General features: G+C 45.7%; 1 protein-coding gene across 1 annotated transcript in view; it reads right to left on the bottom strand.

Moving 5' to 3' along the window:
* Nucleotides 1-26,560, bottom strand: part of LOC122539550 (probable ATP-dependent RNA helicase DDX60) — a 148,737-nt gene that overhangs the window by 75,552 nt on the left and 46,625 nt on the right. The window contains exons 8-16 of the mRNA XM_043674534.1: nt 22,894-23,046; nt 20,886-21,027; nt 18,985-19,134; nt 15,288-15,393; nt 15,078-15,205; nt 13,376-13,557; nt 10,127-10,382; nt 7,212-7,387; nt 2,874-3,032 (exon numbers count right to left, since the gene is read on the bottom strand). Of these exons, the coding sequence (XP_043530469.1) occupies nt 2,874-3,032; nt 7,212-7,387; nt 10,127-10,382; nt 13,376-13,557; nt 15,078-15,205; nt 15,288-15,393; nt 18,985-19,134; nt 20,886-21,027; nt 22,894-23,046 (1,452 nt within the window). The remainder of the gene's footprint in view (nt 1-2,873; nt 3,033-7,211; nt 7,388-10,126; nt 10,383-13,375; nt 13,558-15,077; nt 15,206-15,287; nt 15,394-18,984; nt 19,135-20,885; nt 21,028-22,893; nt 23,047-26,560) is intronic.

Below are 26,560 nucleotides of genomic sequence, written 5' to 3'. Positions count from 1 at the left end.
TTAGACTCCTAGCACAATTTTTTTTAAAAAATCAAATCCACATTCCACCATCTGCCATGACAGGATTTGAACCTGAGTCCCCAGGATGTTACCTGGGACTCTGGGTGATTAGTCTAACAATAATACCACAGGCTATCGTTATATTCATGTTCTATGCTAGAAGCAGATATTTTTGTGGATGAGGTTTCCTTGATGTGAAGTATGTTTTAGAGGGAAGTGGAATTAGAGCCATTGCAAAGTTGGGGAAAGGGAGCAAACACATGATTTGAACAACTCAGTTTCTGCTCTCTGCAGAATAGTGCAATCTCCTGAAGTCCTTCACTCCTGGTAACAGTTTGGTCAATCTTCCAGCACCTGCCTCTTGTCATCATAGAAAAATATAGAAACCTGGAAGATAGGTGCAGGAGTAGGCTGTTTGACCCTTTGTTCCTGCACCATCATTCTATATGATCATGCAATCTCAGTATCCCTTTCTCACTTTCTCCTCATGCCTGTTGATCCCTTTAGCCACAATATCCAGCTCCCTCCTGAAAATATCTAATGAACTGGTCCCAACAGCTTCCTGTGGGAGAGAATTCCACAGGTTCCCAGCTCTCTGAGTGAAGACATTCTTCCTCAGCTCAGTCCTGAATGGTTTACCCCTTATTCTTTGTCTGTGACCCCTAGTTTCAGACTTCCCCAACATCAGGAACATTTTTCCCACATCAAGCCTATCCAGTCCAGTCAGGATTTTATACATTTCCATGAGATCATCCCCCAACCCCACAATTCTTCTAAATTCCAGTGAGTACAAGCCCAGTTGATCCAGTCTTGCCTCATATATCCGTCCTGCCATCCCAGGAATCAGTCTGGTGAACCTTCGCTGGACTCCCTCTACAGGAAGACTGTCCTTTCTCAAGGTACGAGACCAGAAGTGCACACAAAGGGGTGCTCAGGGCAGGAGATGTTGCTGGTCTCCAAGAAGGCAGTGTGTTAGCAAGTTTCAGCCTAATTTTTGATTGAGCAGCAAAATTGGAACAGGGTGTTTCTGGGATCCTGAGATTTAATCAAACTTCTGGATCCCGACCCCAAATTCATTCTTGCTACATTTTGTAATGGTATAATTCCAGGGTGTTGGGGATGGAGGTGGGGGTCTGGGTCTGGCAGGGATACGCATCGATGGGACAAATGGCCTTTTTCCACAATGTAGGGATTCTATGATTCTAATGAGGCAGGAGGTGAGCTCAAGAATCGCTTAGTGACTCTGTGCACCTCCAGGGGGTTTAGGAGCTGCCTGACCAATCCTAGCAGCCAAAGTAGACAGCAGCCATGTTGGGGACTCCCCAAATTCCCTTGTCAGTGATGGCCAAGGCCTTCAGTTGCCTTCAGAGTTCCCTCCCTTTCTGCCTTTTAAACTCTCTCTAAATAATATTCTGCTCCTCTGACCAACATTTTCATGATCTGGCTGGGGATGTAGCTCAGTGTCAAAACCTGATTAATGATGATACTGTGAAGCACCTTGCAACAGTTTACAACATCAGGGATGTTTCATCTTTTTAATTCGTTATTGAAAACGGGCCTCAAACTTGTGAAATATGAACCACATACTGTTTCATCAAACAAGGAACACCAACATTTATTGCAAACAGCAGGGCAGCTGAGTGAAACTCTCAGGAAAAATGCAGCAATTTGATTTTCTTTGTTCATCTCGAGTGGCGACTAATGTCCCCTACACCTGTTCAACTCCAGATGCTGTCGTTAACCCCGCTTAAACCACAATCAGAACCATCATTAAAAATCCATCCTGCAATGTGTTAAGCACCTGCCTGTTGTATGCGCACCTTATCTTTAAGAGAGGAATACAACACGAAAACTGACCCCTCAGTCCAACTAGTCCATGCCAACCATGTTCCCAAGCTAATCTAGTCCCACCTGCCTGCTCTTGACCCATATACCACCAATTACTTTTTTATTTATGGACTTATTCAAATGTTGTAACTGTACCTGTATCCACCACTTCCTCTGGAAGTTCATCCCACACACACACCACTCAATGTGTAAAAAAGCTGCCTCTCATGTCCTTTTTAAATCTTCCTCCTCTCGCCTTAACTATGCAGGATTCGGTTATCTGTCTGTATCTACAATGCTGCGATACTGCCTGCCATTTGTTCCGCTATGGGATTGCAGTGCTGCATGCATAGAAATTACTGAGCTGTGGTAATGACTGCTTTATAATATACATTAGAGACATTAAATAACTAGGAGCAGGAGTCGGCCATTGTGCCCCTCAAGCCTGCTCCGCCTTTTAATATGATCATGGCTGATCTCATCTCATCCTCAGCTCCACTTCCCTGCCCGCCCTCCATAACCCTTTAACCCATTACTAATTAAAAATCTCTGTCTCCTCCTTAAATTTATTCAGAATCCCAGAATCCCCGGGACTCTGGGGGAGCGAAAGCCAGAGATTCACAATCCTTTGAGAGACGCAATTTTTTCTCATCTCGGTTTTAAATCTGCTGCCCCTTATCCTAAAGCTTCCTTTTTCTCGTTCTACTCTGCCCCACGTGAGGAAGTGTGTCCTCTTTATAGCTACTTTGTCAATCCCCCTTCAGCATCTCACACACCTCCATTAGATCTCCTCTCATCCTTCCAAGCTGTAGTGGGTGTAGGCTTAACCTGCCCAAGCTCACCTCATGAGACAAACCATTTTATTTGCTGTTTTAAATAAAGTAACCCACAGAATGGATCAATCCTTGAGGAGCGATTGATATTTAGACAATTATCACCAATATGCTTCTATTCAGGTCACAACTCAAAGATTTTTGACTGTTCAAATGAGTGAGCGGTGGTTTATAAAAATGCTGTGCATTGTTCTACTGAATGCTGTACTTTACCTGCCATGAATCTGGTATAAAGTGCAGAACCCTTGGATCCGGATCTTTCCTCTCCTCCCGGAATAGATAAGGACCCATATTTTCCAGCTGAAAACGGGCTGCCCCCACACCGACTGGAAACCTGGGATCATTCTTCGATTTTGTTTTCATTTCTTGTTTCTGTGGTGAAATTTTATGAAGTGTGAGTTTACTGTGATCTGGATTGGCAAACAGAAACGCGTCAATGCCTTGTCTTTAATCTTCTGTGAGACATGAGCCAGCACTTGTTGTCCATCCCTGGTTGCCCTTAAACTGAGACATCATTTCACAGGGTTGTTAACGGTCAGTAGTTTGGTCTGGAGCCAGGTGTAGGCCAGACTGGGGTCAGGATGGCTGATCTCCTTCCCTTCACTAGAGGGCATGAGTGAACCAAAACCAAAACTGAAATTGCTGGAAAAGCTCAGCAGATCTGGAAGCATCGGTTGACAGAAATCAGAGTTAATGTTTTGGGTCCAGTAATGGGTCACTCGACCCAAAACATTAACTCTCGATTCCTCTCCACAGATGCTGCCAGACCTGCTGAACTTTTCCAGCCATTTCTGTTTTGGTTTCTGACTTACATCATTCACAATTCTGTCGGTTTTCATGGTTCTCTTTGATGGTTTTCAGATGGTTTTCTTTCCACATTCAAACTTTCACAGAATCAGCTTAAATTACACAATAATCGCTACTACAACATCATTTTTATTATCACAATCATTGAAGTTAAACAGCAAGGATTTGAGCCTGTGGTGACATAATATTTGGGTTGCTAATCTAAGATTATAATCTATGAATAACTGTTATCCCTTTCAATTGCAGCTATAAAGACCATGTATTTTTATATTTGTGATTTCTGAAACTGAAATGAGAACAAATTGTTTTGAAACCCAGTGATTTACAAGGATGGCTTTGTGATTTGAAAGGAATTCAATGCTTATTGTGAACCCTGTCTGTGTAGCTGTGTTCCAGCAACGTGCAGACGAACTGGAGCCAATGGGTAGTGAAGCTGATTGGTTTATCAAAGAGGGGCCAGTTATCAATGACAAAGGGTCTTCTGCCTGGCAACAGCTATGTGATTGACTGTCAGGTAGCTGAGCAGGTTGGGCTGTGAGCAAGACAGACAGAAGCTCGTTCAGGCCAGAGGAGAACCCAGTAGATCTGTGGCAGCTGGGAACTCTCAGTTCTCTGTGATATGCCACTTTAAACCTGAAGAAAACCAGCTTATCTCTCCTTCAGCAGATGCTCCAAGCTGTAAGTTTGAGTTAGATAAATGAAAGATCTTTCATAAGTGACCCAGCTACCCCGTGCCTCTTACAAACAAGTAGAAACATTCGTAAAAAGGAAGGTTGAGGAAAAATCTCCGAATCAACAAAAACCAACAAAATCAACAGATCTTGTGAACAAAACCTAAGGAACTGTTTTACCAGTTTTCTCTCCACCCAAGTGTTTTTGTTTCTTCTGTGTGTGTGTGCGTGAGAGAGAGAGTGAGTGCATGTGTATGTATCAGTGTGTGTGCGTGTGGGTGTGTGCATTTGTGTGTTTGTATGTGGCTGTGTGAAAGTGTATGTATCTGTGTGAATGGGTGTGTATGTCTGTATATTAGAGTCTATGTGTGAGTGTGCATGTGTTTGTGAGAGAGAAAGTTTATAAGAGGTGATTTTCTTTTGTTGTGTTCTTAGAGAGAGCGAGTGAGTCTGTATGTATATGAGAGACAATGTGTCTGTATGTGTGTGAGTGTGTGTGTGTGAGAGACAGAAAGTTTACAAGAGGTGATTTTCTTTTGTTGTATTCTTTGCTGCCAGTTTATAATTGTGTACTTGTAGCTAGATTCCAATAAGCGTTATTAAATAGTGATTCCTGTTCAGTACAGAAACCTGATCTTTTCTCTCAACCTGGGTCTAAGGATCCAATAGTTTGATGAGTTTGAGTTTTTCTTTCAAAAAAACTTATCTGTGATGACTCCAGGAATATTGGGGGTTGATTTCCAGCACATTACCCAGTGAGGAGTGATACAATCTATGTACACAGGCTTCTCAGTCACTTTTAAGTTAAAATAACTGCCTATAAAGCAGTTAACTTAAGGGCCTAGTGGTAATGTCACTGGACTAACAATCCAGAACCTCAGGTTAATGTTCTTATCTAGTCTGGCCTACATGTGACTCCAGGCCCCCAGCAAGGTTGTTGTTTCCTAATTTCCTTCTGAACAATTTGGAATGGGCAATAAACGCTGCCCTAGCCAGCAACCCTCATATAGTGTACTAACAAATAAAATACTGGAGATTTGTTCAGAAACAAAATGATTAACATTTTGCGTCACTCTCTGGTTGTTACAGTAAAGTTTTCAGTTTGTTTTTAATGAGCCAATTTTGGGCAATTTACAGAGAGGAAAAGAACTGAAATTGAAGAGGTGACTGTAGTAGAGTTCAGAGTGGTGTAAATGAATAATATCGCCTGGAGGAGAAGATTATAACTGTTTCTCTGGCTGTGGTCCACTACTTCAAGATAGCCCATAGAGGCTTGAAGCCAACTAAACGATGACTACACATCAAGCTGGTAGAGTTAGGCTGTGGTAATAACGTAGTTGGACTAGTAGACATCACCACACGCTGCATCCGAAAGGCTAAGAGCATTGTGGAAGACCCCACACACCCCTCACTCAAACTCTTTTCCCTCCTACCATCTGGCAGAAGACACTGGAGCATTTGGTCTCTCACGGCCAGACTGTGCAACAGTTTCTTCCCCCAAGCCATTAGGCTCCTTAACATAGTTAGATCAGACTCTTTCCCATCTGAAATTCTTTGCATGACTTTGAATTGCTGCTAGAACAATGTCTATTATTAATCATTCTTCTATTACACTGTAACTTGTGTGTTTTGTACTTCTCAGGTACGATTCTGTAGTTTGTGCTGTCCATGCAGCACCCTCGGTCCTGGCGGAAAGTTGCCTCGTTTTTACTGTATCAGTTGTATACAGTAGAAATGACAAATAAAAAGCTACTCTCTCTCTCTCTCTCTACTCTCGTAACTTGTAGCCTCAAGAATTGAAGAGATGGGTTCAAATCCCACCAGAGCAGCTACTGGATCTCAAATCCAGTGCTGGCGATGAAGACCACAATCTATCACTGATTAATTTCGAAAGCATTTAGATAAAGGTGGCAAGGTGCTCAGTGGTTAGAACTGCCACCTCACCGTGCCAGATACCTGGGTTCTATTTCAGCCTTGAGTGACTGCCTGTGTGGAGTTTGCACATTCTCCCTGTATCTGCGTGGGCTTCCTCCCGATGCTCCCGTTTCTGCCCACAATCCAAAGATAAGCTGGTTAGGTGGATTGGCCATGCTAAATTGTCCCATAGCATCCAGGGATGTGCAATGGGTGGGTTAGCCATGGGAAATGCAGGGGTTACAGAAATAGGGTGGGATGCCCTTTAGAGAGTTGGCGCCAGATGTGATAGGCCAATTGGCCTCTATCTGGACTGTAGGGATGATATGAATGCAGGTCTTGCCGGTGGTAACCCTTATCCCAGGAAAGAAATTTAAGGAATGGGTTAGATAATCTGGCATTGTGGTAGCTGATGTTGAGAGAGACGTAAATATTGGCCAGAACATCAGTGATGCAACGCAATCTTTCATATCAAACTAAGAAAGCAAAAGGAGTCTCTTTTGTTAAATTCATTGCTGGGATCGCTGAGTAGATCAGCATTTATTGCCCGTCCTTAATAACACTGGAGACGATGATGGACAGTCATCTTTTTGAACTACTTTCATGTCAGAGGGCAGTTAGATGTCAGCCATATTGCTGTGGGTCTGGACTCACATGTAGGCCAGACCAGGTAAGGACAGGAGGTTTCCTTCTCCAGAGGACACTAGTGAACCAGATGTTTTTTAAATGACAATTTGCAATGGTTTCCATTATTCTAGATTAGAGTGGTGCTGGAAGAGCACAGCCAGTCAGGCAGCATCCGAGGAGCAGTAAAATTGATGTTTCGGGCAAAAGCCCTTCATCAGCCTTTATTCCTGATGAAGGCCTTTTGCCCGAAACGTCGATTTTCCTGCTCCTCGGATGCTGCCTGACTGGCTGTGCTCTTCCAGCACCACTCTAATCTAGAATCTGGTTTCCAGCATCTGCAGTCATTGTTTTTACCTAATGGTTTCCATTAGACTGGCGTTGTAGTCCAGAATTTTTGTTGAATTCAAGTTTCTCTGTCAGCCATGGTGGGATTCGAAACCACGTCTCGAGAACATTACTGCGGCATTCTGGATTAGTAGGCCTGTCATATTACCACTCAACACCACCAGCCCTCTGAGATACTGAGCATTACCTGTTCTTCGTCTATCATCTCCAGAACTGTATCTCTTAGGTTCAGGAATCCCAGATTTTTGAGGTAACGTGCCAATTCATTGAGTTCTTTAGGGCTCAGCTGATCCTTATGTCTGTACAGAACACTATGAATTCTTCGCATCAAATGCACTGCGATCTTCACATCTGTTGAAGCACCTGCACCTCAGGAGGAAGAAACAAATAGCATTAAGTTTGATTTGCTTTAAAATTCTGTGAGCTTTGGGCATCATTGACAAAGTCAATGTTTGTTATCCATCCCTTTTTGAGTTTGAACTGAGTGGCTTGCTCAGCCATTTCAGCCAAGAGTCAGTCACATTGCTGTGGGTCTGGAGTCATGTGTAGGCCAGACCAGGGAAAGGAAACAGATTTCCCTCCCTAAAGGGACTTGGGTGTTTTGGATGACCATCACGGAGACTAAATTTCAACTCCAGATTTTAGAAGTTAGAATTCGACTTAGAATTAGCTTTATTGAGTACAATGAAAAGTTTATAAGTCACCGCTTACAATGCTGCCTTAGGTACAAAGTCCCTATTCAGTTACAAAATCTTAGAAAAACAGAGAAATAAATAGTCCAAGCATTGCAGAAATAAACGTTTCAGAAGTATGGTCTTCCAACCCAACCCAACCACACTGGCACCAGGTCCACATCGGGTCTTGGCTTCAGATTATGCCAGGTTTTACCTGGAGGTTTGTGAGGCTGGGAGGTCACAGCTCAAGACTGGGAGACCATCCTGAGGCCACAGCAGCTCAAGATTTATTAATGGATTTAAATGTGACCAATTGCTGAAGTGGTATTCGGCCTCACCATGTGCACTGAATATTAGCCGGGCCCCTCTGGATTACTCGCCCCTCTCTAAAATCAATTCAACAGTCATTCAACAGCTTTTACTTCCCTCCGTCATTAGTCCACGCAATGGATGATATTATTGTGCTCGTCAATCTGAGGGTAGACTCCGAGTCTGATAGGGATTCCAGGATCATCCTACAGTCTCTCACCTCATCAGCAGGGCCCTGCTCTGTGAGAGGCTCAGTGAGCTCACTTGGCTGGGTTGTGATGGACAATGATGCCAGCAGCATGGTTTCTATCCCCATCGTCGGCGGAGGCTTCCATCAAAGACTCTCCATCTCACATGAGGCATGGAGACCCTCGGGTTAAATCAGCTGTCTCTCTCTCTCGCTGTCTCTCTGACGAGACAGCAGCCCCATGATCTGGTAGGACTCTACAAGTATCCCCCGCTATCCATAAAGCGTTCCTGTGAAACCTTTCGCAAGCCGAAATGACGCAAAGCAAAGAAGTATTCGCTTACATGGGAAAGATTTCACCTTTTTTCATAAAAATAAAAATCCTCTTTGGATTTTTATCGGTTATTGTTGGCCTTTCTTAATAACAAAGTGCCATAAAATGAACTTTCAAAAAGTGGGGGCTAACTGTACTTTTACAGGACAGAAAAACCATGAGTGTACTTGAAAAAGTATTGTTCCCTTGTAAAGGTAAAGCATTTCTGTGGGCAACTCGCTTTATTGGGTGTAGAAATATCAGACCTAGGAATCAAGAGTGAGCCAATTTGATGCTAAAGGATCTAGTTGCTCTCCAATTGCTGTGAGTAACAGCGCACAAGTTTACAAACCCAGCGACTCCTCTGGTTTCCTTGACCACACTTCCTCACACTCTTCCTTCTCCAAAGATTCCATCCCGTTCTCCCAACTCGTCCCTCACATCTGTTGGAATGGTGCCACCTTCCAGGAGACTGACTTTCTCCTCAACCAAGATCCTTCCCCTCCCCAGTGTTATCGACCGGGTCTTTAGCCATGTCCAACTCATCTGCTGACCTTCTGCCCTCACCCCTTCCACTCCTTCCCAGGACAGCAACTGGGTTCCCCTGTTCCACCTCACTGGTCTATAGGATCATCCTCTGCCAGTTCCTGCGGGATGCCACATCCAAACACATCCCCCCCCCAGCGCTGGTAGCATTTTGCAGGGGCCATTCCCTCGGTGACACCCTGGTCCATTCCTCCACCACCCCAAACATTTGCTCATTCCTCTGAAACACATTCCCGTCCAACCGTGCCCGTTCACCTCCGCCTCTTTGTCCAAGGCCCCAGACACACCTTCCAAGTGAAAGCAGGTTTCACTCGTACTTCTTTCAAACTAATCAAACTAATTTATCCACCACTCACACTGTGGTCTCCTTTCCATTAGCAAAACCCAGCACTGACTTTGTGATTGATTCATAGAATAGAATCCCTACAGTGTGGGAACAGGCCCTTCGACCCAACAAGTCCACACCGACCTTCTGAAGAGTAACCCACCCAGATCCAGCCCCCCCCACCTGATACTTACCTCTGACTAATACACCTAACCTACACATCCCTGAACAATGTGGATAATTTAGTATGGCCAATTCACTAAGCTGTACATCTCCGGACTGTGGGAGGAAACTGGAGCACCTGGAGGAAACCCACGCAGAATGTGCAAACTCCACACAGACAGTTGCCCGAGGCAGGACTCGAACCTGGGACCCTGGTGCTGGGAGGCAGCAGTGCTAACCACTGAGTCACCGTGCCACCCCATTGAGCCACTGTGATGCCCACTGAGGCATCATGCTGCCCTGTGGAACACCCCCACTCTGTCGGAGTGACCCCTGACCTTCCGATATCAGTTTCTCCACCATGTGACCTGGAGCTTGACACTTGCAAGAGAATGTTTAGGGTTAAACCGAAACAAAAACACAAAGAACTTGCATTGCAGTAGCACCATTCACAACCTCACAACACGCAGGCCTTTGACGGCCAAGAAGGTACTTACAAGAAGAAAGCTTGGTTGCTATAGGAACCTCGGCAGCCATTTTACACAATATTACACATCATTGAAACCGAAGTGACTGTCGTTCTTACCTTTAGATCTGCAGTGTTCAGCCCAAGCCTTGTAGCAGTATTTACTCGCCTCCATCTCAGCGGTTACTTTCACACTATCACTGGCACAGGTCTGCAGGAACCTCTCCAGAGTCTTAATCCCTTTGTCGATATCATTGCTCAGCTCCTTCTGAATTGAGTCTTGCAGTGAGCTCCAGCGTTCCTTGGCCTTTCTCTCCTCTTCTTCCTTCTTCTTCTTCTCATGAGCTTCGATGATGAGTTCGGAACTTTTCTTCTTCTTTCTCAGAGAAAGTTTATACAAAGCATGTTAGTTAGAGGGGGCAAATTCATGGCTGTTAACATTAGCTTAACATGTAACAAAATTGTGGAGCATTGTGTAAACTAATGGCCCTTAAAAGAGTTAACATTAATGTTGGACTAGCTCTACCCAATCTGATGGTATCATACACTGTCTTCGAGTGGGAAGAAGAAGTCCTGATGTTCATAAGGAGTAGATTTATTCAGGTAAGCTCCCAATGGCCCTTTGTAAATATGTCTCTCCGGTAATGTAAGTTGGCACCATGCAATAAACCAGCTTGTTAACTAGGACAACTGCGCCTTCTGTTTGAACTCACCTGTGGCCTATTCTCTTACCACTGATTATTAGACAGGCCCCAGGCACGGTATTGACAAAGGAGGATTGGTGTCAGCAAACTATTTTAATCAACCTTTACCCTATGCTACAGTCCAGCAGAGATGACAGATACAATGAAGTGGGAGACTCAGGGCAAATATCCCATGGAGAAACACAGAGAGTGTGAAAAGGTGGATTGATAGAAGCCAAGGGCTAGGGCAACAGGCTTCATGAGACAGTGAGAGTCAGGCACAAGTCACTATGGGCTGTTATCCAGGGACAGGGCGTGTGTGTGTGTGTATAAATGGGTGCATGTAAGTGAACGTGTAGAAGTGAGTGTGTGTAAATGAGTATGCAGAAGTAAGTCAACATAACATGTGTGTGTAAGTTAGTCTGCATAAGATGTGTGTAAATGAGTGTGTAAAAGTGAGTGTATAGGATGTGTGTGTGCATAAGTGAGTCTTTGTAAACTTTGTAAATGTGTGTAAGTCAATGTGTGTAAATGAATGTGTATAAGTGAGTGTGTGTAAGATTTGTGTGTGTGTGAGTGTGTGTAATTGAGTGTGTGTAAGTGAGTGTGTATAAATGAGTGCGTGTAAGTGAGTGTGTATAAGTGAATGTGTGCAAGTGAGTGTGTATAAGTGAATGTGCATGAGGCTGTACCTGTGCCAGTCTGTACCCCACATGTGTGTGTATGTGCACGTCAGTGAGGCACCATGCCAGCCCAGCTCCACGGAGATGATTTAATGGGTTTCTCTCTGACAATTGGCACAGGGTCATGGCTCCACCCCCTAACTGGGAGCAAGGTGTGTCTACATAAGCTGCAGGCCATTGCCACCATGAGTGTTAATTGCCACTTGTCAGCCCGAGCCTGGATATTATCGAGATCTTGTTACTGAAGCAGCGCATGTTCAAATGTACGCGAGAAGTCGTGAATGGTGCTGAACGTTGTGCAGCAGCAAACATCCCATTTCGGAACATGATGGAGAGAAGGTCAGGGGTTTGACCTGCTTGTGATCGACTAACCAGCCTGGAGGAACGGGCGGAAGTAACCAATTGGAACTAGTTGTAGGGGCAACCATTGAGCATTGGTGACTGTCTAAGAACCCATTCTGTCCCTTCCCCAGCACTACCCTCTCCTCTAGCCCAGCTGGTCCATGGTGAGGACTCCAGAGTTTCTCTTCCTGCTTGTCCAGGTGGCAAAGGCATCATCTGCCTCTGGTACAATCCCAGCAATGATGGGGTGCGGTGGTCAACTGGGCATCAACTCACCACGTCAGCCTATCAGTTAGCTGAAGGGCGGGCAGGCCATCTAACAGCTCACCCAACACCAGCAGAACTCCAGCAGGAGGGAACTGAGTGATAGCCATGGCACATCTGCCATCTAACCTGATCTGACCTTACCCACCAAATGACCCCACCACTCTCACTTCTCATTTCTGCCCCACAGAACCCAACTACCCGGGAAATTAAATTAAATCAGGCCCTTTAATGTGTGAGAGTATGTGTGGGATGGGGGGGAGGAGGTATCTGTGTCTGTGTGTGTTTGTCTGTGTGTGTGTGCTTGCTCCTTCGAGGCTCTGTCTTGGCCAACAGTCCCAACATCTCCCAGCCTGTTCCATAGACAGTGACCTCCTGCGTAACTGTCCAGAGAGTTTGGCATTAGACATACACCAGCCTCGTCACATCCTCATGGCACATTCAAACTAAGTTTGAAAACAGTTTTCCACTCCCATGCTGCACTTTGATGTGGAGGTGCCAGTGTTGGACTGGGGTGAACAAAGTTAAAAAGCACACAACACCAGGTCATAGTCCAACAGGTTTATTGGGAAGTACTAGCTTTTGGAATGCTGCTCCTTCATCAGGTAACGGTGGAGCAGGATTATAAAACACAGAATTTATAGCAAAAGATTAGTGTGTCATGCAACTGAAACAATACATTGAACAAACCTAGATTGCTGTTAAGTCTTTCATCTTTTAGAATGGGTTGCAGGTTTTGGTTCATTAATATGTAAATCCCAGAACATCTTTCCAGTCATATTCTCGAGATAACTTAAGGTTTTATTAAAAAAAAATGGCGTCTCAGCTTAGATAATGCATTAAATGTGTAGCGTTAGAGTTTATCTGTATTCCAATCTTGAGTCAGACTGGTTCTATTTCCAAAATAGGAACTTATAAAATGTTATATGGATTGACTGCTGTAGATCGTGTGAATTTTGAGCAAAAGTAGAATTTATCTGTAAATACAATTCTGCAAATGCAAATTCACCCCATAGACTTTTATATGTGTTTGTATGTATGAAAAAGAGAATGTGTGTGTGTGTGTGTGTGTATGAGTGTGCCTGTGTGTATGTGTGTGTGTATGAGTGTGTCTGTGTGTGTGTGTGTGTGTATATGAGTGTGGCTGTGTGGGTGTATAAGAATGGTATTGTATGTCTAGTCTCTTGCCTGTACCAGTGAATATGGCCTTTGCATTGAGTCGAATACCAGGCTTGGCTCTTTTGTCCCTCTATCACAGCCTAAACACAGTTTCAGGTCTTGCACACATAAGCGGTCACCCAGCAACCAGCCAAGCCCCAGCGAGGAGTCAATGCCTTTCAGGACAAAGGAGAGTTGAAGGGGAAATGGCCAGCGGGAGATGCTGGTGATTGACCTACCGCTGCCTTGCTGCCGTTTCCCTTTCTCGGCTGATGTTGCTGCTTTACCGAGTCATCAGTGACCGCCGACTGACTGGTGACAATTGTCACCGCTGCCTTTTCATCCAGAGATTCGGCATAAAATCGCTCAAATGCAACAAGTTTTTGCTGACTGCGTAGCTGGTTTCTCCATTGCTTTGGATCTTTAACAGATAATAAAGTGGGTAAGATTGGGTTAAATACAAAAGCAAGTCAGATGTTTGACTTGTTAGAAAACAGCATACACTGGACAGACACAGATCACAGCACACTGCCTTGTGCTGATTGACGGGAGAGAAACCTTTTTATCGTTCATTCATTCACTAGACATGGGCTGGTTAGGCAAACATATCTGCCCATCTCTAACTGCCTTTCTGTGCACGATCAGAGAAAGTGAGGACTGCAGATGCTGGAGGATCAGAGTCGAAGAGTGTGGTGCTGGAAAAGCGCAGCAGGTCAGTCAGCATCCAAGGAGCAGGAGAGTCGACATTTCAGGCATAATGTGATGGTGGACTTTCTTCTTAAACAGCTGTAGCCCACAGAAGGTGTACTCACTGCTTGCCACTTGTCAGCCCAAGCCTGGATACTGAGAACTATGAACTATACAAGTTCCTGGATTATTCAAAGAAGCCACAAGGCTTGAACATATCCCTTTTGTTTGTGGAGGACGGGTCCCTGCATATGAATGTGCCTCACCTCTAGAAAGTGTACATCAGCCAATTTACAAGATCCTCGACTTATCTTAAGTTGATTGGTAATTCAGTCGCAGCCAGATGCGCTGCGCTATCATCGGGAGTCATATTTAGTAGAAAATACTGCTTTGCCCAAGGCAATGCTGTGGCTAATTGATTGGATTTGCTTTTTTGTTGTTAACTGTACCTAAGTACAGTGAGAGGTTTTGCTTTGCAAGCAGTATAGCAAATCCTAACCTACAAGGTCATACAGGTGACAGAGTGATTGAACGGAGCAAGGCATACAGAGTTACAGCTGTGCAGAAGGTGGACAAAAACAAGAACAACATTCGATTTGAAATTTGAGAGGCCCATTCAGAAGTCTAATAACAGCAGGGAAGATAACTGTTTGATATGTGTCTTTAAGCTTTTGTTTTTTCTGCCTGATGGATAAGGTTGGAAGAGATTAAAACCAGGATGGGAGGGGTCTTTGAGGATGCTGACTGCCTTTCTGAGGGAGTGAGAGGTGTAGATGGAGTCAATGGATGGGAGGTTGGACCGGTCTGTGTGCACAATTCTCTGTAGTTGCTTCCTGTCCTGGGCAGAGTAGCTGCAGTATCAGGCTGAGGTGCATCCAGATAGAATGTTTTCTGTGGTGCATTTGTAAAAGCCAGTGAGGGTCATTGTGGGCATGCTGAAGTTCCTGAGCCATCTGAGGAAGAAGAGGCGTCGTTGTCCATCCCATCTCTATGGGTAGTCCAGGACAGATTGTTGGTGATCGTCACTCCTAGGAACCTGACACTCCCATCAGTTGCAGTTCTGTTGTCAACCAACCAGCATCCTTACTCCTTATAAACATTGTGATCGTCTGAAAAATTGGCATTCTTACATTTGAAGAGTACAAGGTGGAAAGTTTCAGCTTTGTCACTCTCTGCTCAGCAATGTTCATGTTTGCTATGACCAAGAGATTATAATATAAATGTATATACACATATCGAAGATAAATTATTTACTTCTCATTGGTTCCTTCAATTTCTCACGATGCTCTTCGAGAGTAGTTAAGATGGGTTTTTTGGAGTGCCAATGTAAAACCTCATCAAACTCTTTCAGCTTATACCGTGGTTCATGTTCCAGGTCCTCACTAAGGGCAGAGAGAATTATGGTTGGTTATTAAGGGTGAAAACACCAAACACAATATCATCAGCCAGTCATCTTTCATTTACCTGCTCAGTTGTGGCAATTGTTTGAGTAAATCCCCAATGAATTCTTCAACTAATGTTGACTTTATTGGTATTAACCCAGTGGTAGGAATTTTCTGCATGGATGCATCTGGATAAAGGAAAGCGAGAATGAGAGTTGTGACTCGTCGCCATAGCGCAGAGTTCTAAGTCAAAGTCATCTCCATTTTTAAACTTATTGGGCTTTTGGAGAATTGGAGGTGACCTTACGCTATTCGCAGCAGCGCAGAAGCAGAAATTTCTGGTGAAACCCAGCAAGCCTGGCAGCTCTGTTGAGAGAGAAACAGAGTTTCATGTTCTGCCAAAGGATCACTGAACTCAGAGTCATGGTCATAAAGTCATATAGCACCGAAACAAACCACAATCCGAACTAGTCCCACTTGCCTGCAATTTGCCCAGATCTCGCCAAACATTTCATACTCATCAATTTATCCAAATTTGTTTCCAATGTTGTAACTGCACCCACATCCACCACTTCCACTGGAAGCTCATTCCACACACATGAAAAAAAAAATTGCCCCTCATGTCTTTTTTAAATCTTTCTCCTTTCACCTTAAAAATATGCTCCCAGTCATAGAGTCCAAGAGTCACAGCACAGAACAGACCCTCCGGTCTAACCTGTCCATGCCGACCAGGTATCCCAACCCAATCTAGTCCCACATGCCAGCACCCGGCCCATATCTCTCCAAACCCTTCCTTTCATATACCCATCCAGATGCCTCTTAAATGTTGCAATTCCCTCCAACCCTGGCAACATCCTTGTAAATCTTTTCTGAACCCTTTCAAGTTTCAGAACATCCTTCCGATAGGAAGGAGACCAGAATTGCACGCAATATTCCAACAGTGGCCTAACCAATGTCTTGAAATCCCTCACCCTAGAGAAAAGATAACTACCATTCACCTGTCATGATTTTATAAACTTCTCCAAGTTTATTGCTCAACCTCCTACACTCCAGTTAAAAAAAAGTTCCACGCTGTCCTTACAACTCAAACCCTCCATTCCCCGCAACATTCGGGTAAATCTCTTCTGAACCTTCTCCAGTTTAATAATATCCGTGAAATGTCAACACTGTTTTTCTCTCAACAGATGCTACCAGACCTGTTGCGTTTGCCCAGAACTCTTGTTTTTATTTCAGATTTCCAGCATCTGCAATCTTTTGTTTTTATTTTAATATTCTTACAGTGTTGGAGAAACTCAGCAGGTCTGGCAGCATCTGTGAAGACAGAAACAGAGAAACTGAAACAGTTAACATTTTGAGTCCAGTAATCCTTCTTCGGGACAGGTTTAGCTGTTCTACAGTGCATGGCCATGTGTAATAGTGGTGGCTCAGTGGTTAGCACTGCTGTCTCATAGTGCCATGGGACCTGGGTTCAATTCCAGCTTTGGACCATTGCCTGTGTGGAATTTGCACATTCTCCCTGTGTCTGTGCAATTTTGCTCTGGTTTCCCTCCTATAGTCCGAAGATGTGCAGGTTAGGTGAATTGGCCATGCTAAATTGCCCCTAGTATTCAGGGATGTGGAGGTTAGGTGCATTAGTGAGGGGGAATGGGTCTGGGAAGGTTACTCTTTGGAGGGTCGGTGTTGAGTTATAGGGCTTGTTTCCACACTGTAGGGATTCTATGCTTATATAATAGATTGAATCATTACCTCTCAGTAGCTACGAGTGACTCTTACCAAGTATTAGTGTAATTAACCAGTCTAAAGGCTTGTTCCTTAATAATATAAGTTACCCCTTGTGATTCTAGTATGTGCCTCTTCTGCTGAGAATATATTGGTGGTTAATTGACAGAATATATGAAGAGATTGTTTCACCCTGTGGGAGCTTCTAGGACCAGGGGCATCAGTTCAGAATAAAGCTTCACACATTTAAGACTGAGAGGTGGAGGAATTTCTTTTTTCTAGTGAGTAATGAATCAATGGAATTCTTTACCACAGAGGACTGCCGAGGTTGGGTCGTTAATGTATCCAAGGCTGCGATAGAGAGATTTTTAGTCAGGAAGGAAATCGAGGGTTAAAGGGCAAAGGCAAGAAAGTGGAGCTGAGGATTGTCAGATCAGCCATGACCTCATTTAGCGGCAGGGTAGACTCAATGGGCTGAATGGTCTACTTCTCCTCCATTTTCCAACCTTGTATTCACTCACGGGTGTGGGCATCGCTGGCTGGGCCCAGCATTACTTGCCCGTCCTCTAGTTCAATCAGTGGTGCTGAGCTGTCTTCTTGAACCAGGGAAGTCCAGACCTCTGTATACTCCAGTCAAATGCTGATTGGGAAGTGGAACATGAATAGTGTTGGGCAAGAGATACCTGCAGTTGACATTTGGCTATGCCAGGGTAGATCGGCTGCCATCAATTCTTCTTGTAATACAAATCGACACATGAGTACTCATATTAAATGGCGAACAATTAACCACTAATGTGTCCTGTGGATTCCCTGCCTAGTGAAGCAGTTGAGGCTAAGATAGCTGGATCTTTGATCAATAAAGGAATTAAGGGTTATGGTGAGAGGGCAGGTAAGTGGAGCTGAGTCTTTGAAAAGATCTTATTGAGTGGCGGAGCAGGCTTGATGGGCCAGACAGCCGACTCCTGCTCCTGGTTCTTATGCTCAGCAGAAGACCCATGCACTTGAATAACACAATGTAATTAATGATATAATATTAAGACAACTGCTTAAGACTGGTTAATTACATTAATACTCGGTAACAGACACTCTTATCCCCTGAGAGACAATGACTCAGTCTATTATACTTGGTCATAGACTGTATAACCAATTAACAGCTGGAGCGGACCTGAAAAAGGGCTACTGGACTCGAAATGTTAACTGTTTCTGTTTCTCTGTTCTTCTCTCTCCACAGATGCTGCCAGACCTGCTGAGTTTCTCCAGTGATTTCTGTTTTTGCTTGATTCAGATCTCTAGCTTTTCTGTTTCTCTGTATTTCCCTGTTGAATTTATGAGTGGCTACTCCCAGCCTCTAGGTTTTATTTCAATATATAAACATGGGAGTAGGCCGTCTGGTCCTTCGAGCCTGCTCTGTCATTCAATAAGATCGTGGCTGATCTTTCGTGGCTGCGCTCTCACTGCATCCCTTAATTCTTTACTGTTTAAAACGTTAATCTACCATTGCCTTAAAAACATTCAACAAGGTAGCGTCAATAGATAAGATGGAAGCAGCGAGGTTATTTCCACTGGAGGGTGAAACTAGGACAAGAGGGCATGGTCTCCAAACTAGGGGGAGCAGGTTTCGGACTGAGCTGAGGAGGAACTTCTCCAACCAGAGGGTTGTGAATCTATGGAATTCCCTGCCCAGTGAAGCAGCTGAGGCCACTTCGTTGAATGGAAACCTCTCCTGTACGTCTGAGCTATTAAATGTTTTCTTGTTACCGTGAAATCTTGTATTACATCGCCCCCCCCCCCCCACTACCCCACCCTTCCCTGTGCTTCCTGAAAGAAATCAATTACACTATCTTGTGTGATAACGCTTTTATGAATGAGATAGTTTACTATGTGACAGGGCAACGTTGCTATAGTTACTTGAGGAATCACGCACAGATGGGACTGTTTAGATGGCTTAGGGGGGTTGTTCTCCTGGATTTTCCTAGATTCCTAAAAGCAGTAAATTATACTCACTAAATGGAGTGTCTAAAGTTAATGAAAAGTAAGAGTAAGAGTGCTGTTGAACATACCTTCAGGCTTTGCTGGTTTCAGAAATACCGTTGAAGTACATGTCACTGGGAAAGCATGTCCTACATCGAGTTCAGGTGATATCTTAGCGACGGTTTCCCAGATATGTCGGTATTCACTTCCAATCTTACTGCCTAACTGGTCCTCTGTGTCTGTTAAACAGAAACCCATGTGAGGGCGATCATTATAATTGTACTGCAGTTACACCTCATCAATAAGCACTCCACACTAATCAGCAGGTATACCTCACAGGATTATTGAACCACTCCAACCACCTCACAAACCAATGTCACAGACAAAAAAAATCATGGCGGATTTTTGCAACCAGCAGCTGGTAATGTACAATGTTTGCGTGAAGTGTAGTCACAAGATTCATTAATGACTAGATGACTGGTGGGTATTTTCAGATGTTGGTTAAGGGTTAAGTCAATTGAATGCAGGACTTTAAACTCACACCATCTCAACTCAGAGAAGAGAGGGCTATCTCTGGGCCTGTAACGACGCTAGGCCACACTTGACTCTTCTGAAGGTGAATGTCCATTTATCTACATCGTATCCAACTCCAGCTCATGCTGGGAAATTGCCATCCATTATAGACCAGAACTAAACACTGTCAGATCCCTGACCTCCAATGAGAATGTTCTTCCATCTTGGATGGGAAATGGAAGGTGGGCAATATTTTAAATGATCGGTGATACTTGTTAACTTTAAGATTCTTGCACGAGTTGCGACACACTGTGTCAGCATCTATTGCCCGTCCTTAAATGCTCAAGAAGTTGGTTCGGAGATGTTTTCTTGAGCCACAGCAGTCCATTAAGTAGTAGGTAGACCCACAGTATAGTGATTTTGACCTGGTCACACTGAAGGATAAGTGAAATATTTCTAAATGAGAATGGTTGTGACTTGGAGGGGAAACTGGCAGAAGGTGGTGTTCCCATGAATCTGCCACCCTTGCCCTTCTCAGTGTTGGTCTAAGGAGCCTTGGTGAGTTATTGCAGTGCATCTCCTGGACGGTAAACACTGACAATTAGCCAATAATATTCTGGAGATCGGAGTCTGAATCCCGCCATGCCAGATGGTGACATTGGAATTTAATGATAATGTGGAATTTGGAGTTTAATGATGACCATGAAACCATACTTGATTGTCCATCTGGTTCTCAAATGTCATTCAAGGAAGGAAATTGGTGTCCTTACCTGGTCTGACCTAATGTGACCCATAGCTATGTAGTTGACTATAAACTGCCCTCTGGGGAGTTAGGAATGGGCCTCACCAATATTCATGAATGTTCCCACATTCCATAAATGATTTTTTGTTTAATTCATTAATGGCTGAGGGTGTTGTTGGCTGGGCCAGCATTTATTGCCCATCCCTAATTGCCCAAAGGACAGTTAATAGTCAACTACATTGCCGTGGGTCTGAAGTCACATGTAGGCCGGACCAGATAAGGCTGTTGGTTTCCATCCCTAGAGGACATTAGGAAACCAGATGGGTTTTTCATGGCAACTGACAATAGATTCATGGTCATCATTAGACTCCCAATTCCAGTTTTCTATCAAATTCAAATTCCAGCATTCATTGTGGGACGTTTCATACCCAAGTCCCCCAAACATTACCTGGGTGTGTGGATTAGTATCCCTCAGCCACTGCCCTCCCTGTGTATAAAGTTAGCTACAAAGTAAGTTTGGAGATGTTAGGGTTTCTCTCCTTAAGCGGGGATTGACAGCAGATCTGATAGAGGTGCAAGATTATGGCCAAGGCTTTTCCCATTAGATACAAGGAGCAGAGATTCAGCTTTAAGGTTTAGGAGGAAGAGAAACTCAGTGAGTGGGTGGGAGGCGGAGCTCAATGCTTGGGTGGGAAGTAGAGAAGAAATCAGTAACCCAGTGTCTGGGAGATTTACCGGTACAACGTGGCATTTCAGAACACATTTTTGCGACAGTCCTTAACAGACGCCCATCGTTCAGATCACTCAGATAAGTCACGTCAACTTTCCATCCAGTGACCAGCAGTGTTTTCAGAATGCAATATTCTGCCAGTCTTCTCTGCAAAGAAAAGAAGTGATTTCCTGCTGGTTACCAGAATCTGGAGTACACTGTCTGCAGGAAGCAGATTCCATAGGAAGTTGTGAAAGGAAATGCAGTAAGGAATTGAACAGAAGGACAGTTTCAGGTCAGGGCTAACAGCAGGGGGTCAGGGGCGGATGAGGTGTCAGTGCGAAGCTCTTTCAGGACAGAAACTTTACCTCTTTAATGAGGATCCCAACCTCATACTTAAAGGTGACGTGAACGCTCCCAGGATCACGAAGGAGATCGACACCTCACTGGCTACTTCTGAGGCTGCAGGCCCAATCAGGAGTCTGCAGACCTAGCAGGGTATCAGTTCCAATGGTGGAGGTAGGCACTGCTATGGCAGGAGGTGCTTGGGGAATGGTGGGCAGAGAGGGTGTGAGGGAAATATCACCCCCCCCCCCTCAATGGCCCAGAGACCAACCAAACCCCAAGGCCAGCGAGCTGTTGCAAGACACTTCCTGCTGTTGGCTTTCTGTGATATGATCCAAGCAGGAGGCCTGACCTGACCGCAAATGGAAACTTCATTATCCAACAGAGCAATCAGATGCTTCTGGCTAAGGAACTAATACACTTGTGAGACCCCCACCTCTCCCCTCCCCCACCAATGCCACCTCTCTCTGGTATGGTTGTCCAGTTGAGAAGGGGGGGGGGGGATGGTGTGGTTTTCCCCTATCCTCACAGACATGAATCTCCTCACGTTCCCAATGACAACTACCAGGTTGGAGAGATTTCACCCTCAAAGAGCTGATACATGTGCAATTGTTCAAATGGTCACTCTCAGTGCATCATTTTCACGTGGGTGGTATGGTGGCTCAGCGGTCAGCACTGCTGCTTCCCAATGCCAGGGACCCAGGTTTGATTCCATCCTCAGGCAGCTGTCTGTGTTGGGTTCACATGTTCTCCCTGTGGGTTTCCTTCCACAATCCAACCATGTGCAGGTTGGATGGATTGCCCATATATCCAGGGATGTGCAGGCTGAGTGGGTTAGCCACGGCAACATGTTGGGTTATAGGGCCTGGGTGGGATGCTCTTTGGAGAATTAGTGTGGACTTGATTGGCCTGTGGGAGCATGGAGCTCCAGTCCTGGAATGGAGCTCCAGTCCTGGCGTGGAGCTCTAATCCTGGCGTGGAGCTCTAGTCCTGGCGTGGAGCTCTAGTCCTGGCGTGGAGCTCTGGTCCTGGCACGGAGCTCTGGTCCTGGCACGGAGCTCTGGTCCTGGCACGGAGCTCTGGTCCTGGCACGGAGCTCCGGTCCTGGCACGGAGCTCCAGTCCTGGCGCGGAGCTCCAGTCCTGGAGTGGAGCTCTAGTCCTGGCGTGGAGCTCTAGTCCTGGCGTGGAGCTGCTGGAGCTGCTGTCCTGGCGTGGAGCTCTTGTCTCTGCATGGCTGTCTAAGCCTCGTTTTCTTGCGTCTCCCGATCCCTGGGGCCGTTAATTGATCTGTGAAGTTACCTCTTTTCCTTTTTATTTATGACTTCTACCATTAGCTTGGGTACCGCACTGTGGTGACATGTAAAAGATTTCATTGTCTTTTTTTTGGAAAAATACACGTGACAATAACTCGCTGTTCTGTTATCTCAGGAAAGATGTTGTTAACATCACAGGAATGCAATTTAAGTTTAGCAGATCTGTACATGGGTTGGTGGGACTACCCTATGAAGAGAGATTGGGCCTGTTGTCTGTCGAGGTTTAAAGATCTGATTGAAACCAACAAAATATGAAAGCGATAGACAGGTCAGATACAGTTAAGCTGTAAGTTGAGAACCAGGGAGAACAATTTAAAAGTAAGGGGAGATGCTATTTACCCCATTACTGTGTTTTGTCCAGTGCCAGCACTTACCTGCAATAAGAAGTGGTCAGCAAAATCAGTCCACGGAAAATCTTTTTGGAGGGCTCTGTGGGATAAGGGTAGATTACGTAGCAGTGTCACATGGAGGCAGTATATCCTGCATAGGTCTGCTGCAGACTGAACAGCCAATTCGTTGCGTCCTTCCTGTTTCGAACACACAAGCAAGAGCAGTTGAAACGGAGTTCAATGTCCACCTCACCCTTTATAGAAGATGGTTCCAATGTAAATGTTCCTGTCCATCCACCATTAACAATAAAAGAGATGCAATCTGACCGCTCCCTCAGCTCACACATTGCCATTATCCGATGTTAAAGTGAACCCCACAAGTGACACCTCTATTGCAATCCGCCTGGATACAAAGGACCGATCTGAATGACACATTCATGGAGATATTCTGCGGCTTTGCAGGGAATGACCGCTTGATCTCCGCCTCATGTTTCTTGGAAAGTCTCACCCTCACACACACACACAGCAGTTCCAAGTCCCACCAACTTTCCACTCGGACCAACTCAGTTTCACAAGGGGGCGCTCTGTGGGAAGAACTGCGCAGGTGTCAAATGGAATTCACTGGAGATCTTGTGGGAGGCAAGCAACCCATGCAGCCCATCACATCCATGCCAGCCTGATCATTTATTTTGAAGCCACCTCCTTTATGTAGTCTTAGGCTCGGACATCACTGGAAAAGGTGACCAAAATTGCCAACCCTCAGTTGCTTTCTGAAGGTGGCGACAGGGGAAGTTTTTATTAGGAACATGGGAATTATTTGGCCACGATCCATCTGAGTCAAGATTAGTGTAGCGCTGGAAAAGCACAACAGGTCAGGCAGCATCCGAGGAGGTGGATGGAGGTGGGGGTAAAGGTGATAGGTCGGGGAGGAGGATGGAGCAGATTGGTGGAAAGGAAAATTGACAAGTGGGACAGGTCATGAGGGTGGTGCTACAGAAGAGATGACTCAGTGGGGGAGGCGGGGTGCAGTGAGGGAGATACTGAGATCTTTATTGACACAGGAGGAGAACTTCTTCAAGGTAGTTGGAAGAGGATGGTCTCTATGAAGTTGAGGACACTAGGGGACTTTAATACAGATAATACCCTGGAATAAAATGGTGATCATGTGATCACTACTAATCTGAGTCACTAATGTCCTTAAGGGAAGGAAATCTGCCATCATTATCTGGCCTGGCCTACATGTGACTCCTGACGCACCAATGTGGTTGACTTGATTAAAAGAAATGTGGATGCCGCAAATCAGAAACAAAAACAGAACATAGAACAGAAAACAATACAGCACAGAAGAGGCCCTTCGGCCCTCGATGTTGCACCGGCCTGAGAACTATTCTCAGCTCGTTCCCCTATCCCATCATCATCCCAGTGCTTATCTAAGGATTGTTTAAATCTCCCTAATGAGGCTGAGTTGACTACATTAGCAGGTAGGGTATTCCACGCCCTTACCACTCTCTGAGTAAAGAACATGCCCCTGATGTCTGTCTTACATCTGACACCCCTCAATTTGTAGTTATGCCCCCTCGTACAAGCTGACGTCATCATCCCAGGAAAAAGTCTTTCACGGTCTACCCTATCTAATCTCTAATCATCTTTTATGTCTCTATCAAATCCCCTCTTAGCCTTCTTCTTTCCAATGAGAACAGACCCAAGTCTCTCAGCCTTTCCTCATAAGACCTGCCCTTCAGACCAGGCAACATCCTGGTAAATCTCCTCTGCACCTTTTCCAATACTTCCACACCCTTTGTGTAATGGGGCGATCAGAACTGTACACAATATTCCTAGTGTGGCAGCACCAGAGTTTTGTATAGTTGCAGCATGATATTGTGGTTCCGGAACTCAATCCCTCTGCCAATGAAACCTAACACACCGTATGCCTTCTTAATTGCTGGAAAAGCTCAGCAGGTCTGGCAGCATCTCTGGAGAGAAATCAAAGTTAATGTTTCAGGTCTGGTGGCCCTTCCTCAGAACTGATGGTAGCTCAGAAAGTGTCAGTTTATAGGCAGGGGGTTAGTAAGGAATAAACAGTAGGTGGGGATAGAGCCCGAAGAGAGAGAGGAAGTGTCGGACAGACGAAGAAGTGGATAACGATCTGGTTTGGATGGTGAATAACTGTTAATGGGGATTGTTAGTGACTAATAACAGGTAGTGTGTAATGGCAGGCTTTGTGTGATAACAAGGCTTGGTGTGTGGGGTAGGAAGCTAATACATGGGGGAGGTCAAGCCCCAAGTTATTGAACTCGATATTGAATCCAAGAGGCTGCAGGGTTCCCTAGTGGAAAATAAGGTGTTGTTCCCCCACCTTGTGCTGAGCTTCATTGGAGCACTGCAGCGAGCCGGAGACAGAGATGTTGCCGGGGACCAGGGTGCTGTGTTAAACTGTCAGCAACTGGAAGCTCAGCATCTTTGTTGAAGGCAGAGCATTGATGTTCTGCAAAGCGGTCACCCAATCTAAACTTCACTTCCACAATGGAAAGCAGGCCACAGAGAGTCATAGAGTCATAGAGATGGACAGCATTGGGAGCAGCGATTGTAGTAGACTAGACTGTGTTAGGTGCTGCTTCACCTGGACGGTGTGTTTGGGCCATTGCACACTGAGCAGGGAGGAAGTAAATGCACAGGTGTTACCACCCCAGCGGTGGCAGGGGAAGGTGCCGTGGGGCTGTGGAGGAAGCACTTAGTGCCCTCCAGGGAGTAAATGCTAGCGCAACATGTTTTGTGAATGAATAGGTGGGAGGATTTGAAAACGAGGAGCAGGGCGGTGGGGTTGATAGCTGGATGGTGGCCATGCGGTAAGTTGGCGGGACTGTAGGACGCACCATCCAGAGCTCCACTACTCCACCCGTTCCTCTTCTCCTTTCTTTTTTGTCTTCATTCTCTTCCCTCCCGTCTCTCAGCCTCGGACTACCCAGCCCCGCCCTCCCACTGCCAGCCTCTGAAGTGAGGACAGCAGCAAGCCGTGGGAATGCCAGTGTTCCAGGGCAGAATGGAGGGGAGTGGTCCGGTGTGGAGTGGGGGGTGTGGTGTCCCAGTGCAGAATGGAGGGGAGTGGTCCGGTGTGGAGTGGGGGTGTGGTGTCCCAGTGGAGAATGAGGGGAGTGGTCCGGTGTGGAGTGGGGGGTGTGGTGTCCCAGTGCAGAATGGAGGGGAGTGGTCCGGTGTGGAGTGGGGGTGTGGTGTCCCAGTGGAGAATGAGGGGAGTGGTCCGGTGTGGAGTGGGGGGTGTGGTGTCCCAGTGCAGAATGGAGGGGAGTGGTCCGGTGTGGAGTGGGGGTGTGGTGTCCCAGTGGAGAATGAGGGGAGTGGTCCGGTGTGGAGTGGGGGGTGTGGTGTCCCAGTGCAGAATGGAGGGGAGTGGTCCGGTGTGGAGTGGGGGTGTGGTGTCCCAGTGGAGAATGAGGGGAGTGGTCCGGTGTGGAGTGGGGGGTGTGGTGTCCCAGTGCAGAATGGAGGGGAGTGGTCCGGTGTGGAGTGGGAGGGTGTACTGTTCCAGGGCAGAATGGAGGGTAGTGGTCTGGTGTGGAGTGGGGGCCTGTACTGTTCCAGTGTAGAATGGAGGGTGGTGGTCTGGTGTGGAGTGGGAGTGTGCTGTTCCAGAGCACAATAGAGGGGAGTGGTCCGGTGTGGAGTGGGGGATGTAGTGTTCCAGTGCAGAATG

This window comes from Chiloscyllium plagiosum, chromosome 2, assembly GCF_004010195.1.
Source record: "Chiloscyllium plagiosum isolate BGI_BamShark_2017 chromosome 2, ASM401019v2, whole genome shotgun sequence".
In the NCBI taxonomy this organism is placed as follows: Eukaryota; Metazoa; Chordata; class Chondrichthyes; order Orectolobiformes; family Hemiscylliidae; genus Chiloscyllium; species Chiloscyllium plagiosum.
This window is presented reverse-complemented; position numbering and strand designations above follow the sequence as displayed.